The 17,718-nt window shown below is 40.6% G+C and overlaps 1 protein-coding gene across 1 annotated transcript; it reads right to left on the bottom strand.

Moving 5' to 3' along the window:
• Positions 1-236: 236 nt before the first annotated feature.
• On the bottom strand, positions 237-14,069 carry LOC114560130 (NACHT, LRR and PYD domains-containing protein 3). Its single transcript, XM_028585281.1, has 11 exons — positions 14,029-14,069; positions 12,506-12,580; positions 10,348-10,461; positions 9,669-9,747; positions 9,299-9,506; positions 7,395-9,162; positions 7,131-7,304; positions 4,823-4,996; positions 1,277-1,323; positions 752-1,153; positions 237-709 (listed from the first exon to the last, which is right to left on the bottom strand). The coding sequence occupies exons 1-11, from the start codon at positions 14,067-14,069 to the stop codon at positions 510-512; spliced, it is 3,282 nt and encodes a 1,093-aa protein (XP_028441082.1). The 3' UTR covers positions 237-509.
• Positions 14,070-17,718: the final 3,649 nt, after the last annotated feature.

Here is a 17,718-nt window from a genome sequence, read left to right as displayed (position 1 = left end):
CTTGTTGACGATCATACTCCGTCGAAACTTCAGCTCAATTTACATTTCCGAATTTCAAATTTGACCAGTAAAACGTGTTCATGCTTTAGTTTAGTTCTACATGTTGTGTATTTCCTAGCTAACTGTTCCACAAGTTTCACTTTTTAACCCACAATATACACATTCTTTATATTATAATCCTTTGAACTAAACCGAGTACTCGATGAATCCGCCCCCCCCATCCTAGAGACCACAGAAACTTTATGCTTTTATTGTGAAAAGAGACAGAACTCAAAACTAAACATGACACAAGTCAACGGCATTTCTACAATTTCATGATCACAGCTTCCATCTTTAAAGGACAGGAAGTGGAAGAAGTTTACAATGTTCACCAGGAATCTGTTCAATAATTCTGAATTATTTTATACAAAGTTCATTCATTAGTTCATAACAATAACCTGAAATATTTCTGTGTGATCCTGTACAGACTCAACTGATCAGCAGTGAGAAACAGGAGGAGACTCTCCGTCCTACAGAGGACACAGAGACACTGAGGAACCAGGAGACAAGAACCCGAACCCAGGATAGAGAGTCTGAGTGAATGTGGTGTTGAAGGTGTAGAGGTGGATCAGTGAGTCAGAGGAGACTGAGTAGAAGGACAGAGAGCCAGCAGGACAGTCCACATACACTGCTACTCTACCAGAGACAGAGGAGGAGGAAATGTCTGCTACTCTACCAGAGACAGAGGAGGAGGAGATGTCTGCTACTCTACCAGAGACAGAGGAGGAGGAGATGTCTGCTACTCTACCAGAGACAGAGGAGGAGGAGATGGGTGTTACTCTGTTATTGTGACAGACATAGTAACCTTCATAATCAGAGCAGCCCAGACTCCAGGACTGATCATTACCTCCAAACGCACAGTCAACACCGTCTCCTCTCCTGCTGATTCCTCTGTAACTCACTGATATATCAACCCTTCCTCTCCTCTCAACCTCCCAGTAACAGCGACCAGTCAGACCATCTCTACACAGCAGCTGATGCCAGTAGGAGTCAAACCTCTCTGGATGATCAGGATATGGCTGATCCTCCTCCACTAATGTCACCTTCCTGTTGTTGTCAGACAGTTTGAGTTTTCTGTTCACTGTGTTTGTGTCCAGTGTGAGTTCACAGGAATCTGACGGATAGAAGGAGACACAACACAGCTGCAGTTATTAACCAATCAGCACTCTGATGATGACATCAGAGGGTGGAATGAGTGATGTCACAGTTTGATGAATGAAATTAAAAACACACTTACACTTCCTCAGACCTGGTGTCAACCATCTGACTCCAGCAGGCTCCAACCTGAAAGGAGGGGGGGGCATTACATCACTCTCTCACACACAGCTTCATCTGATCTAATGTAGGGTTGGAATTAATTCATTTTATATTCATATTTGGGCTGTCAATCAATTCAAATATTTAATTAAATTTAATTTCCTTTAAAGTGTCCAATCATAAGAGAAGTTATCTCAGGACACTTTCCAGATAGATGAGGTCTAAGTCAGGATTTTATTTCACAGTATGCACAACAACCCTCCTTCTCTAAAGCTGTTTACTGTTCGGGTTCTGATTTTTTTAAACGTTATTATGGTGCATAACTTACTGGAACAAAACTGAGCAATGTGTTGTTGCTGATGACAAAACCCTTGATTATATATATGTATATTGAAGCGATGCTGGTGTTAAAGACCCGCTGATCGTTGCCTGATTCTCTCAAATGAATGCTGGCATTGCATTGTGGGAAATCGGCTTTGCATGCGCCCAACTCTGATCATATCGTGTTCTGTCTTACAGCCTACTGTAATATTTCACCAGTAATAAGACCAAAATAATATTATTAAAGTAAAGAAATGCATACTATGATAATATCTACATATATGTTGCTAGATGTAGTATTATAGTTTAAAAAATATCAAAACAACAAAGCAGCTTCCCTGGCCGAAATAGACCGAAATAATAACATTAAAAGAAATACAATTAAACCGTGATAAGATCTGGTGAATAAATGTTGATTAAAACCGCGGTTATTGGGCTAAAAATACCAATAATAGCAAAGCTGTATCCAGCTTCTCTGTACAGAAAGAAACGTGCTGTGATCAGGAAATCTGTGCGTAGACCACGGATGATGATGTCATTGACCTACATGCATCGCATCCGTGGGCCCGTCACAGAATTTTCGGCGAATCTGTGAAACTGCCCCAGTTTTAGAGTTAAGGGGCCGTGTTCACTTCACAGAACTCTGTGAGACCGGCAGCCTGTAGGCTACTACGAAGCAAGATCACCATGCTGGATGTCTTCAGTTACCCGGCTTCACCTAACTTTCACTTCCTGCTTCAATGTAGCACATATGCTGACATCAGAACTCAGTTCTATAATGTTGGGACCAAGCAGGGGGTTAAACATTGATCTTAACCAAAAATGGCTCAGATTGAGATGACTGCAAAGACAAAGGATCTTGGCCTACATGTGAATCCCAAAGCCAGTTTCACCAAACTCCTACAGGCTGCCACTTTGGGAGTCCCCAAAATGGAGGTTCCACATTCAACACATGGAAGGCAAGGCAGACTGGTGGTAAGACAAAGAACTGCTTCACACCTGTGATAAGGTTGCGCTTTTCCCATTGGCTGTCGGGTCTTTGAATGCACCACCCCGCCACCAGGAGGTGGAGGAAGGATAAAAGCTGTCGGCTTTTGTGTTTCTTCGCTTTTCCATGGTGACCCTGGTTACTACAGGAGGCACACTAGTCCGGGCTAGCTAGCCAGCATCACCTCGCTGGTCGAGTTTTGAGCTGGGACAATTTTATATCTGTCTGATATACATAGGGGATCCGAGGAAATACTGGCCAAGTATTCCCTCATCTGCAGCGGGTTTAATCAGCCTGGATTCAAGAAAAGGACGGCGTTCTGTTTCTTGACACACACAGTAAGGCTTTACACAGTTCTGGGCAGATGTTAGAAATAGTGTGGTTGTTTTGTTTATTAATGAGCAAAGGGTTCGCTACCGCTTGTTGCCATTAAGGTGATCTGTGATTGTAATCATGTATTGGCCATATCTGGTTATTAATCTGTTTCTGTGAATGTATAATTGATCGCTATACTGTTTGATTTTGTTGTGTTAAGTAGCTGGTTAAAACCATAAGCGCTACCTACTAAACCACTCCTTTCACGGAGTTTAGTTACTGTCTGCGAGACAATCGCGGAAATCAGCTGTTAGCCACTGAGCTGGCCGTTATCGATAACTAAGATCAGAGTGCCTCTTTTCTTTTCCGTTCCTTTTACTAACACACACACGGACACAAGCTAGCCACATAGCTCCCGAGCTAACGCTGCTAGCTTAACCACATGGGGTGGCCTAGCAAACCCCCCTCGACCTGTTCAACCCCTGCTCGTGCACCAAGCACCACTACCGCCCTCTTGAGGCTAAATAGTTTTGTGCAGCTCACAGGAGTAGCCATTTTGGGAGTCGTTTTTGTGTTAGAACTACATTTCAACACCGCCCCTCCTCTTTCACTCACCCTTACACACACACACACACACACACACACACACACACACACTCTCTCACACACTCACACACAGACGTGTCCATGACATGCTGCTTTTGTTTTTGCTTTGTTTGGTTGTGATATTGTAAAAGGTATATACGTTTTATTATTGAAGGATTATTGATTGGCTACCGATAATTGTGACTTTAATAAATTTGATTATACTTGATTAGCAGTTGCTTGTGATTATTTGTGTACTTGTTGTGATAATTGCTGGTCGAACGGGTCCGCGCTCGAAATCACCCCTTTCTTTAATTCCTTTCAAAGGATTTTTACAGAAATGAGACTGTTCCACAGTTTGATTATTGGTCCCTGACTTGCAGGGTGGTGCCCCGTTTTGATTGTTTGTCGATTTGATAAAGTTATCAATTAACCATATTCATAACTTTATTAATATTGATAAAACATATTTGATAATTTGCCAATGATCAAATCTGTACCCTACTGGTATCCTACAATAACAAAATTATATGTAAACTCCCAGATTTTCATACAATCTCTGACCAGACAAAAATGCAACATCTACTTGGAGAACATAGTGTGAGCACTGTAGAAGCAGTGAGATATGTGAGTGCATGTCACAGGGACTTTTTGAACTTAGAGTCAGTACTCTACCAGCACAAGAGGAACTTTGTACAATAATTGGTCCAGACGTAAGTGTACATCTCTGATTGATCACATGAGCCATGCAGCAACGGCAACTGACATTTTAAACCTCTGCCGAAAGAGTAGATTAATGCTTTATCCACACAGGTAGTGTTTCTACCTGAGAGTGTCCAGTCTCCAGAGAGGATCCTCCAGTCCCGCTGATAGTAGCTTCACTCCTGAGTCTCCTGGATGATTGAAGCTCAGGTCCAGCTCTCTCAGATGGGAGGGGTTGGAGCTCAGAGCTGATACCAGAGAAGAACAGCCTTCCTCTGTGATCAGACAGCCTGACAGTCTTCAAACACACAGAACAACACACAGGAACCCTCTGTCAACACGTGGAGCCATGTTTTAGTTTTTTGTGTGTTTTTTGTCCAGGTACATTTTGGTCCTGATTTGTAATCAATCTTTAAAATAATCTGTGGTATTTAATTATTCAACAACCAAAAAAAATTATGAAAAACCCTCATGTAAAGTTACTGAGTCTAATAACTACTGGCTACTACTACTAAGTTTATCATATCAACACAACAGCTACATGTCAGCTGTTTATCAGCTGAAGTTAACCAGAGTTTAAATGGTCATCAGTTGAATGGGTTAATGAATCCTGACCTGAGAGACTTCAGTGTGCAGTGTGGACTCTTCAGTCCAACAGAGATAAGCTTCCCTCCTGAATCCTGCAGGTTGTTGTTACTCAGGTCCAGCTCTCTTAGACTAGAGTACTGGGAGCTGAGAACTGAGGACAAAGCTTCACAGCCTCTCTCTGTAAGATTACAGCCACTCAGTCTGGGGAGACAATAGGAAGGAAACAAGTAATTATATTTAACTCCTGTTGAAAGACAGCAGAGCATTTATTGATGAATAAATCACACTTACAGAGCTTTGTTGGAGAGACGATAATGAAGAAGACCGATAACATTTGTGTTTGAGGGGCCAACAACACGGAAACGCTTTTTGGTGCAAACGCACATGTTTTGCATCATTTGGGGCGATCGTCCAAATGAATACTGTAAACGCACTGCCTGAAAACGCACTTTTTTAAACTTTTTTAATTTAAAAAAAAAAATGGCACCCTTGTGGCTTCGTTTGGACGGCGAAGCCGCATACTTGCGTATCGATAATGTCATCGCCACACCCTTCGACCTATAGCCTTCGACCTCTTACCCACGCACCAGCTAGTGCATGGCCACTGACACGACTGCGGTCAAGCTAACCATATCCCATCTCCATGGTCCAACCAGCGCACTTCATCTAAATACTTTGTCTCTGCTCCCTGCGACTTCCCTCTGCTCTGCCATTCCTGGATTCTAAATAAGATATAGAGCTGTCAGACAGCGTTTACAACACACACGGAGATTAGAAGGTTATGTATCGACTTGTCTAACTCTGGGGGATACGGTGAATAAGCTAAAGTCCCAATAAGTTGGCGTGTTCCTTTAAGTCTGGACTTTTGGTGATAGATAATATAAAATCCCTTTTAAACACATGTTTTATAATTCTTGCAATATTATTCTAAACACATTAGAAACATGATAACTATTTGTGACTGTATGAGGAGTAAAAAGACATCCAGTATTCAAATTCACATAAGATTTAAAAAAAAAATGAGGTTCTCAATCTCAACCGTAGTTCATACTTGCTTTACAACATATTATAAATTAGAACTAAATGAATTGGAAACATTCAATAATTTCCCAATTGTAAAATTTTAAATTATGACATAAGAAGGGTAGTTTAAATTTAATAAAGCTTAATGTTTAGAGAAATATCATATGAAAAGACAAATAACGATTGTGTTTATATGTTGAGTCCGGACTTTTGGTGATACAATATGTGAAATCATTTCTCAGCATGTTTAAATATCTGCTGCTCTACTCTAAACAAGTTGGAAACATGATAATTAATCGTGACTGAATTAAGCAATATTACACAAGAGGGTTTGATTTATCGTCATTATTGGCATGACAGTGACGCGGCTAGGACTGAGGCGCCTGCGCCGAGATTCGTAAGCATGACTGAAGTGATAATATGACGTTACTCTTGTGTAATAAAGCGATTATACAACAACAGTTACCAACTAAATAAAAGTTATAATCAAACTGTATTCATATTGTGGGGCAATTCGCTCTCAAAATAAAGAAAAGCAAGACAGATGATTTGTAGTCCCTCCATGTTAAACGTTAGTCAGCCAGTCATCTTAAGTTAACATTAGCTTTGTAATGGTAGAGATCGTGGAATTTACCAAAACGTAATAAATACCGCACATATAAACACAAACTGCTTGGCTAACTTAATCTGGTTATAACTAAAATATCTGACTTTTTTTTTTCATGGATAGATTTAGTTACCATACATCCGCAAACTTCTTTATTGACGTGTCAGTGGCATGGCTGATGTGATTCAAACAGCTGATGTGATTCAAACAGCTGATGTGATCCTAATAGCTGATGTGATTCAAACAGCTGATGTGATCCAAACAGCTGATGTGATCCAAACTATTCCAGTAACAGTGGAGTGTTGTAAAATGTTTCATCCAATAATTCACTTCTCATCCTCTTCCAACCATTCATCAAAACTAAGTCCTCCGTATAAATCAAAATTAACAACAAAACAATCCATTGTATCAATCCATTGTAGGCTAACGATACTGTTTTTTTGATTCAGCCCTGGAAGTTACAATGTTGCCATGGAAATGGTTTATGTTAATATACCATAAATATAAATAATATTTTATGTGATACACCAGGTGTGCTCAAATTGCTCTGGGTGTGCTCTCATGCTGATTTGAGTACGTTCTAGATGTCTAGTCAGTCTAATCAGATTGTCTGGTCGGATCTACTTGTTGTATAATCAGGAATAAACAAACGTCCAGTGATCAAAGTCACATGATAGTAAAATATAAATTATTTCTGGATCTGACCTGAGAGTCTCCAGTATGCAGTGTGGACTCTTCAGTCCAACAGAGATCAGCTTCACTCCTGAATCTGGCAGGTCGTTGTTACTCAGGTCCAGCTCTATCAGACTAGAGTACTGGGAGCTGAGAACTGAGGACAGAGTTTCACAGCTTCTCTCTGACAGATTACAGCCACTCAGTCTGGAGGGACAACAGGAAGGAAACAAGTTATTATATTTAACTCCTGTTGAAAGATAGCAGAGTATTTAATGATGAATGAATCAAACTTACAGAGCTTTTTTGGAGGCTTCGACCACTGGCAGCATCCTCAGAAGAGCCTCCTCTGAAGCAGAGAATTTCTTCAGGTCAAACCCGTCCAGATCTTCTTCTGATGACAGTAAGATGAAGACCAGAGCTGACCACTGAGCAGGAGACAGTTTACGTGTGGAGAGACGTCCTGATCTCAGGTACCGTTGGATCTGCTCCACTAGAGAACCATCATTCAGTTCATTCAGACAGTGGAACAGATTTATGCTTCTCTCTGCAGGCAGATTCTCACTGATCTTGTTCTTGATGTACTCCACTGTTTCCTGATTGGTCACTGAGCTACTTCCTGTCTGTGTCAGCAGGCCTCGTAGGAGAGTCTGATTGGTTTGCAGTGAAAGACCCAGGAGGAAGCGAAGGAACAAGTCCAGGTGTCCATTTGGACTCTGTAAGGCCTTGTCCACAGCACTCTGGTAGAACTGTGTTGATGTTGTTTGTTCTTCTGCCAGCAGGTTGACTCCAGAGTTGGTGAAGGTCAGATGGACATGAAGAGCAGCCAGAAACTCCTGAACACTCAGATGGACGAAGCAGAACACCTTGTCCTGGTACAGTCCTCTCTCCTCTTTAAAGATCTGTGTGAACACTCCTGAGTACACTGAGGCTTCTCTGATATCAATGCCACACTCTGTCAGGTCTGATTCATAGAAGATCAGGTTGCCTTTCTGCAGCTGCTCAAAAGCCAGTTTTCCCAGAGACTCAATCATCTTACTGGTGTCTGGACTCCAGTGTGGATCTGTCTCAGCTCCTCCTTCATACTTGATGTTCTTCACTTTGGACTGAACCACCAGAAAGTGGATGTACATCTCAGTCAGGGTCTTGGGCAGCTCTCCTCCCTCTCTGGTCTTCAACACATCCTCCAGAACTGTAGCAGTGATCCAGCAGAAGATTGGGATGTGGCACATGATGTGGAGGCTTCGGGATGTCTTGATGTGGGAGATGATTCTGCTGGCCTGCTCCTCATCTCTGAATCTCTTCCTGAAGTACTCCTCCTTCTGGGCATCAGTGAACCCTCTGACCTCTGTCACCATGTCAACACACTCAGTAGGGATCTGATTGGTTGCTGCAGGTCGCGTGGTTATCCAGAGGCGAGCAGAGGGAAGCAGATTCCCCCTGATGAGGTTTGTCAGCAGCACAGCCACTGAGGTGGACTCTGTAACATCAGTCAGGATCTCAGTGTTGAGGAAGTCCAGAGGAAGTCGACACTCATCCAGACCATCAAAGATGAACACAACCGGGAACTCTTCAAACCTGCAGATTCCTGCTTCTTTGGTTTCACTAAAGAAGTAATGAACAAGTTCCACCAAGCTGTACTTTCTCTCTTTCAGCACATTCAGCTCTCTGAAGGTGAATGGAAATATGAACTGGATGTCCTGGTTGGCTTTGCCTTCAGCCCAGTCCAGAGTGAACTTCTGTGTTAAGACTGTTTTCCCGATGCCAGCCACTCCCATTGTCATCACTGTTCTGATTGGTTCATCTCTTCCAGGTGGGGTTTTAAAGATGTCTTCTCGTCTGATTGTTGTTTCTGGTCTGTCTGGTTTCCTGGATGCTGTTTCAATCTGTCTGACCTCATGTTCAGCATTGACCTCTGCAGTCCCTCCCTTTGTGATGTAGATCTCTGTGAACATCTGATTCAGACGGGTTTGGTTTCCTGCTTTAGCAATCCCCTCAAACACACACTGGAACTTCTTGTTTAGTTTAGATTTGAGTTTACGTCGACAAACTACTGCTGGATTTCCTGGATGAAAACAGAACAAAAAAGCTCATTAAGTAATTTTGTAAAGAAAACAGGAACATACTTTGACCCTTCTCTGGAGATATTAGTAAACGTCCCATTAGTGCAGCCAGTTAAATCTTTAGAGAAATCATCTTACTGCTCTGCAGACGGTCAGCCAGCTCGTCCTGCTTCATTCTCCTCAGGAAGTGCAGTGTGATCTTCAGAAATGCCTCTCTGCTGCTCCTCTGCTCTTCATCCTCATCCTTCCTCTGACTCTCTGAGCATTCTGGGTAATCTGGACTCAGAAGCTTCTGGATCTTCTTCAGCTCGTTCTTTACAAAAGTGACGATGTTCTCCTCAAGCAGCTGGAACAGAAGATTATATGAATGACAAATTAAACTGAAATCATGGAAGTAAACATCAGATCCATGTTGGACAGACTGACAACCCACTGGTCTGTAAACATGCAGCATGGAGATAATTGTGAACAGTATAGATGTAAAAGTAGTTGTTGTACATGTACAGACCATAAAGATGGAGTCCAGGTGGGTTTGATGCTGCTGTGCAGACTGACCACTGGGAACCTCTGAGATCTTCTGGTCCACTCTGTGGAAGAATCAGGAAGAATTAGCTCACATCATGTCTGTCCACACAGAGACAAACACAAGGTAAAGGTCCTGTGACTTAAAGTGTTGATTACAACATTGAATCAGATGGTTTCCCTTGACATTAAAGTGTTAGTGGTACTGCTGATCCCACTGTGAATCGACAGAACAGAACTAAGAAATAGACAAGGGCTACAACATGGTTGGCCTAAAGGACTCCTGAAGCAGCAGACTGGTCTGAGTGAGGAAGACTGCTCTCTTTGTCCGGTCAGCTCCCAGATGACGTCATGTTCTGCTGTGTGTTTACAAATGGTATATGGGTGGCTGGGTGGCCTAGTGGTAGAGCCATCCATATATAGAGGCTCAGTTCTCGATGCGGAGGTCATGGGTTTGATTTTGAAACACTTTCTTGCCTGTCATTCCCCCCCACCTTTCATTTCTAAGCTATCACTAATAAAGGCCTAAATACCAGATAAGAAGAGGTGAATTTACAGCTCACAGCAAGTTAATGCAATCTAGTGTCTGACGGAAATTATGCCTATGTGAAATACTTCTAAAATACAACATCTATGAATCTCATTATATGGTAATGGTAACTTACTTTCTGTCAGATTTATGTCTTTGTTTAAAATTAATTAAAAGCTCGTATGACTCGTCGCTCTTGACGGACAAACAGCTGGGTCCAGGTTCAGGTTCAGGAGACTCTGGTCTGGTCCTGATAGAAAAACACATGTATTGAAGATCACATGTTCAGTTAAAGACTCCCTGCATAACATAACTGAGAAAATATATAATTAAGATAAATATGTATATTTATGACCAATAATGACTTCATTTTTGAAAGAAACACGATTAAAATCAATAAAAATATCCTTTATATGATGCCACTGTTCTTCAGGAGGAGTTAGTTCAAATGTTTTGTAATGTTGCTGACTTCATAAAGTAAATTAAACTATTTCACATCCGCTGCTTTGACCACTCAGTTCCCTAGTTAACTCAGAGCTGTGGAGATCTGCCAATGAGAGACTAATAAATAACAAAAGGAGACATAAAAGCAGGCATGTCTGTAGTAATAGTACAGTGTAATGTAGTAAAATCCTACATACTGGTGAATTTGGGGATGTTTTATGAAACTAATAATAAGGTTATTGTATACTGTTGGCCACCTTTTACAGGTACCAGCGGGGAACAGAGAGCCGCGGTTGTCTGAATTTAATACCAGATGAAAACAGGGCCATAGATATCCCAGAGTGCACCTGGACAACAGGCTACAGTGGACTGGAAACACAGACACCCTCTACATGAAGACCACACACCCAATGAGACAACACTACTTCTAGTTTGTTGGAGGTTTCAGAACAACTTACCTCGGTCTTCTCTTCTCCATTTCACCAACTCGCTCCCTTACATTTTTCTCCATTCTAATCTCCCTTACAGGACACCTCGTTTTTTAAAGTAGCGGTGTCTCTATCGACACACAGCTGGGTTCAGGTTCAGGTTCAGCAGGGTCTGGTCTCTGATGGGTCCTGTTAGAAAGAGAGGAAGACCACTTTTTAATCTCCAGAACCAGAAGCTGCTGAAGAAACTAGAAGCTATCAAGCAGGAAATAAAGTCTGAAGCTCTTCACTGAATGATTTCTGCTCTCTGCTCATCCTGCTCTGTCATTCATTCTCTTTCTGGGACAACAGGAACATTGGAAAGACTCCAGGACTAATTTCATCTTTCTGTCCTCTAATGGAGACAAGACTCCATTATCACAATCAGTCTCACCTTTCTGCCCTGTGTATGGAATCTTAAAACAGGATTTAAAGTGGAGCTTTTGCATGATTCTTTGAAGAGAAACTCTGTTTTACAGACCTGTCCATTAAATCAACTCTCCATTAGTCCATCAAATCCTTTGAGTGTTAGTCGACTAAGAATTTCTTTAATTAAAAGAGACCAGATCTGGGCTCAGGTCCCTGATGTAAAAGCCTTCTTACTGCATTATATTCTATATATTTGTGTTCTATGTCAAATAAATAAGGATGTTTGTAGGAGCCTAAATGCTGTAATTTATGTTTTGATAATTGGCATACAACAATTCCCTTTACCATTCTCACCTTCTTTCTCTGGCTCTCTGCAGCATTTGTTTTTTATTTTTTCTTGTGTAAAAGTAAATAGTTCAACTTTTACCGTGTGGTCCTATGAATTTTATTTTAATGTGGATTAAGACGAGGAGATTTAGAAGAGTGTCGAGCTAAGGCTTCATTCTGTGGAAACCTACAACATTTTGTAACTTAAAATTGTGCATACTAACATATCTGAATGCAGGAATTTAGACGTCAGAGGTTTTTTCTCACCACCAAATGATTGCTGACGGTGTGGTCTACACCTACTCTATTTGTAGAGTGTCCTGATTAGGATTGGACACTACAAATAACATGTTATTGAATTTGAACACAAAGTTGCATCATAAAGAAGCGACACTAGTTCCTGTTGGAGGAGTGTCAGCTCATAGTGACCCAGTTCCATATTAGTTGATTTAGTTAGAGAATAAAAGAGCTGAGTCATGTTGTCTCCACATCAGTCCTGTCAGTAAATAGAACAACCGACACTAACTGCTGCAGACAGCTTTCTGATCTTCAACACAAGAGTCCTTAAGACTTTCTCAGGAAATAAGAAGTGAAGTAGAAACATTATATTTAACATTACAGAGCCAGAAACTAACCCTGAAGAGAGTAAAGACTAACGTGTTGTTAAAGTATCAAACAGCAACTTACAGTTTCTTCAAACAGTCCAAAGAGTTGATGAAGAAGAACTCAGGTGAGTTGTTTCCTGATGAGTCATAGCCCCACCTGTCAGGAAGCAGACTTTCACAATAAGAGCTTTGTTTCTTCTCTCTGTGTAACTGTGGTTGTTGTTGTCAGTGAGGGTTTGTTCTTCCTATGTCCCATGAATGCAACACGAAGAACTTTCCACACGTCGAGTTCCAACATATTTACAATGTGATGAACAAACTTTATCATTAAACAGACTCAGTGACGCAGTGGAAGAAGTACCTCAAACTATTAATACTACACAGTGGAAATACTCTGTCCAACGTCCTGCTCTGTTACTAAATGTACTTGATGTAGAAGTAGCAGAGAGAGAGCTGATTCTCTGGAACATTACATCATGTTTTACATAATAATGTTTTGAATAATAATTCAGTTCCACTCCGTGATATGTGTTTACAACAGGGGGGTCAAACTCAGTTTCCCAGAGGGCCACACTGGAAAATGAGAAACACAGGGGCCAGACATGTAAATTATTGACATGTCTTAATTTCATAGAAAAAGTCAAATATTTTGACTGTATTATTGCATGGTTCATATACTGTAGTCTTCTCATTTACATTTTGGGCCTAATAAAGCCCCAAAAAGTTCCTCAGCCAGCAACAAATACGTTGAGAAAAGCATCAAAAAAATTGGGAAAAGGCCAAAAAAAAAGCATCAAAATTGTCTGAAAAAGTGACAACATCATAAAATGAAAAAAAAACATCATAAAAAGTGCCAAAAACTGGCAAAACATTGAGTGAAGCATCCAAAATGTTAAAACAAAGTTCCTAAAGCATTGAAATAAATGCATAAACCGCCGGAAAAGTCGTCAAAAATGTCCAAAAAAGCACAAAAAATTTAAAAAATAAAATAAAAACTTTAAAAAGCGTCAAAAACTAGGTCGGCCTAAATTTATTGTGAACCTAAACTGAAATGTGGGCCGGATCAAAACCTGCGAGGGGCCGGATTTGGCACTCGGACCTCGAGTTTGACACGTGCAGTTTACAGATTTATTGTTCATTTGAAAATAGGAAAAACTAAAACAACGTAATCTAGTAGTATGAAAAATGGCCGACGGTATGAACGTGGGTGTGGTGAATTGTTCAAACATTTTCATTCAGATACCTGGAGGTCAGAGGTCAACAGAACCCTTTGAAAATGGACATGCCAGTTTCCTCCTCGCCAAAATTTAAACCTCACTTTACCCCCCCCCCCGTGTAAACTGTGAATGTGCAGAGTAACAAACTGTCAGATAAATGGAGGACAATAACAAGTACAAGCTTTCCTTCTGAGATTAAAGCAAGTATTCACACATTACTGCAGTAAAAGTACTAATAGCAAAGTGTGAAGTTACAGCAGCTGGCTGAGCAGATAACTAACGTGGAGAGAAAACAGACAGACTCTCTGCTCCCTGAACTCAACACAATATGAAAATGAAAAAGTGAAAGAGTTACGTACTGGACTGCTCTGATTGGAGGGTTTCTCACGCTGCAGCTGGACCTGGAAGACCTCTGGGACACCGAGACATCTTATCGTGTGTCGACTGAAACCTTTGTCTCTGACAGCAACACAACCAACCTGTTTCAGCTTCATCAGGAGGAAGAGGAGGAGGAGGAGGAGGAGGAGGAGGAGACAGAAAGAATCCTGTAACTTTCCACACGTCGAGTTCCAACATGTTTAAAATGTGAAGAACAAACTTTATTGTTAAACAGACTCAGTGACGTCTTCATCAGGAGGAAGAGGAGGAGGAGGAGACAGAAAGAATCCTGTAGAACCAGAAACACTGTGACAACAGAGATCAGAGGAGCAGTAACTCCTTATAACCTCCAGCAGTGATAAACAGGAAATTAAACTTCAGTTAAAAGTTATTTTAACTGTTAACAAACAACGACATGATGAATCATAATGTTACTGACTATTGGTGATGTTGTCATTTGTTATTTTAGAGAGAAATACCAAAATAAAGAACAATCCAACTAACCCAAAGTCCCCAGTTAGATTTCATCTCTGAGCTGGTGGTGACTTCATGGCGCCCTCTGGTGACATCATCAGGGACTACAAGCAGAGCGCCACCAAACATATTCACACATTAAAGGTCCCATGGCATGAAAATTTCACTTCATGAGGTTTTCCTCCAGCCTGCCTATGGTCCCCCAGTGGCTAGAAATGGTGATAGGTGTAAACCGAGCCCTGGGTATCCTGCTCTGCCTTTGAGAAAATGAAAGCTCAGATGGACCAATCAGGAATCTTCTCCTTATGACGTCATAAGGAGCAAGTTTACCTCCCCTTTCTCTGCTTTGCCCCCCCAGAGAATTTGGCCCACCCATGAGAGAGAGAGAGACATCATGGCTTTCAAACGAGCAAAGTGGTAGTTGGTCAAGACCACACCCCCACCCTCCACCTTGCCTTCAGATACAGTATTAGGGGACCACTAAGGTCTATATAAAAGAGACTTCAGATACAGTATTAGGGGACCACTAAGGTCTATATAAAAGAGACTTCAGATACAGTATTAGGGGACCATTAAGGTCTATATAAAAGAGACTTCAGATACAGTATTAGGGGACCACTAAGGTCTATATAAAAGAGACTTCAGATACAGTATTAGGGGACCACTAAGGTCTATATAAAAGAGACTTCAGATACAGTATTAGGGGACCACTAAGGTCTATATAAAAGAGACTTCAGATACAGTATTAGGGGACCACTAAGGTCTATATAAAAGAGACTTCAGATACAGTATTAGGGGACCACTAAGGTCTATATAAAAGAGACTTCAGATACAGTATTAGGGGACCACTAAGGTCTATATAAAAGAGACTTCAGATACAGTATTAGGGGACCACTAAGGTCTATATAAAAGAGACTTCAGATACAGTATTAGGGGACCACTAAGGTCTATATACTAGTGGTGATTTCAACCTTCCTCTGATAACACTCAGACTGAAGCTAGCTCTTTTGTCTCTCAGGTGACTCGTGAAATCCATCTCGCGTAGCTGAAAAGAAACTAAACTAATATCTTCTGCTACGTTTACGTCTGGTGTCTACACCACTGGGTTTCCGAGCCCCTAAAACTCCCGGGACACATCTGCATGGATTCAGAAAAGAGACCAAAACATCACAAACAAATTGTAGAAAAAAAACTCAACGTCAAAAGACTACAAATATCAGAGAAAGATGCAAAAAAACTTTGAAAAAAGGCAACAAAAACTCAGAAACAAGCGAAAAAAATGTTATAAAAATTGTCCAAAAAAACACTTGTTGTCTCTAAGGTGACACAAAACAAAGACGCGTGAAATCCATCTCGCTACGTTTGGAAACACTGTTCTGGTTTAACCGTTGTGTTGTCTTTCTCTCAACTATGAAAAACAATGTTGTTGTTGTTTTTGTTTCAACATTTTTATCACTTTTTCTGTTATTTTTGCTGCTTTGTCTGATGATTGTTGCTTATTTTCTAACATTTTTGTCACTATTTAGAAGTTTTGGGCACTTTCTCAAACTTTTTACACATTTTCTTCTGGTGTTTTTGAAGTTTTTATGGTTGTTTTTGGCGCTTTTTTCAACATTTTTCACACTTTTCCCAACATTTCATCACTTTTTTCAACATGCCATATTTCTGATACAAAAATAACTTTGAAAAACTGGTCAAATTTGACCCGAGGACAACATTAGGGTTAAAAACTGCAGCGTGGCTTTGTAGTCTGGACGGACACAAACGGAGACATTTGGAGACGATGACCCAGGTCGGTCAGTGGAAAAGTGAAGAAAAGCACAAGTTCCCAAGTTAAGGAGGATAAAATGCTGTCATTTCACTTGTTTAATTTGACTCATATCACAATAAATCAACGCTAACACATTCCGACACTAAAGCCAAATGTCAAACATGGTCAAACTGAAACTCGCACTAGCTCGAAGAAGCTAATATTTTCTCCTCCAGAACATGAGTCCCATGTGGTCTGGTGGTCAGGATTCCTGGTTTTCACTCAGGTGTCCCATGTTCAACTCCTGGTATGGGAATCAGTGTTTGGGTAGTATTAGTGTAGAGATGAATCAACATTTGGTGTCCAACATGTGATGATCTGCAGAGAAACCAGTCCAGATATGGGCACGTTGAACAGGAACTTAATTACAGTGCTGGTGGTGATTTCAACCTTTCTCGGATAACACTCAGACTGAAGCTTGCTCTTTTTCTCTAAGGTGACGCGTCAAATCCATCTCGCGTATCTCGAAGAAACTACCATCTTCAGTGTCTTCAAACGTCTCTGTCCAGACTACAAAGCAACCCTGCAGTTTATAAACCACAACGGGGTTAGGGTTCCTCTCAATCTTTGTGTCATAAAGACTGACAGACATAAACTCATTATATGTCATCAAATCAGACATTAGTGAAACATTAACACATAAGTCTGTCTCCTGCGTTATCTGAGCGTTATCCAAGTTTATATAATCAAGGGTAACTGTTGACATCATTCTCCTGCAATCCTGGGGAACTCCTTTTTAATGTCTCTTACTGGTTTGTGTCCAGGGAACACTACAAAAATGTTTAAAACACGTTTCAGAGCGAGTCTCGTTCTTCTGACTATACAGTGGCTTTACTAATATGCTCCGCAGCACCAATGTTGCAAACTGCCGTTCGCAGTTTGATAAATTTGACAGATGGCTCATGAGAGATTTATCACTCAAAGGTCGGGTACTTTTATCCAAAACTGAAGGATTATCCAGATTAGTTTATCCGGCCAAAGTCTTAGATGTTCCTAAACTTTTTATTAAGAAAATAGATTCTGCATTATTCAATTTCATATGGAAAACTAAGCCTCGATATTTAAATAAAAATACTTTATGTAATCCATACAATCAAGGAGGTTTGAATGTTCTTGATTTCCATACATCTAATATAATTTTCGAGGTGAACTGGATTAAACATTATATAATAAATAAAGATAAAATATGGTATTTTTTATTTTTCAAAAAGTTGGTGGTATTGAATTTTTACTAAAGTGCAATTTTGATATTGATAAAATCCCTATTCAGCTATCTAACTTTCATAGGCAAGCTCTTTTATGTTGGCTTCTTATTCATAAACACAATTTTTCAGCCCACAAACATGTAGAATAATAAAGATGTGAAGTATAAGAACAATTCAATATTTTATCCCAATTGGGTCCAAAACAACATTT

The sequence above is a fragment of the Perca flavescens genome, chromosome 8 (assembly GCF_004354835.1).
Source record: "Perca flavescens isolate YP-PL-M2 chromosome 8, PFLA_1.0, whole genome shotgun sequence".
Lineage (NCBI taxonomy): Eukaryota > Metazoa > Chordata > Actinopteri > Perciformes > Percidae > Perca > Perca flavescens.
This window is presented reverse-complemented; position numbering and strand designations above follow the sequence as displayed.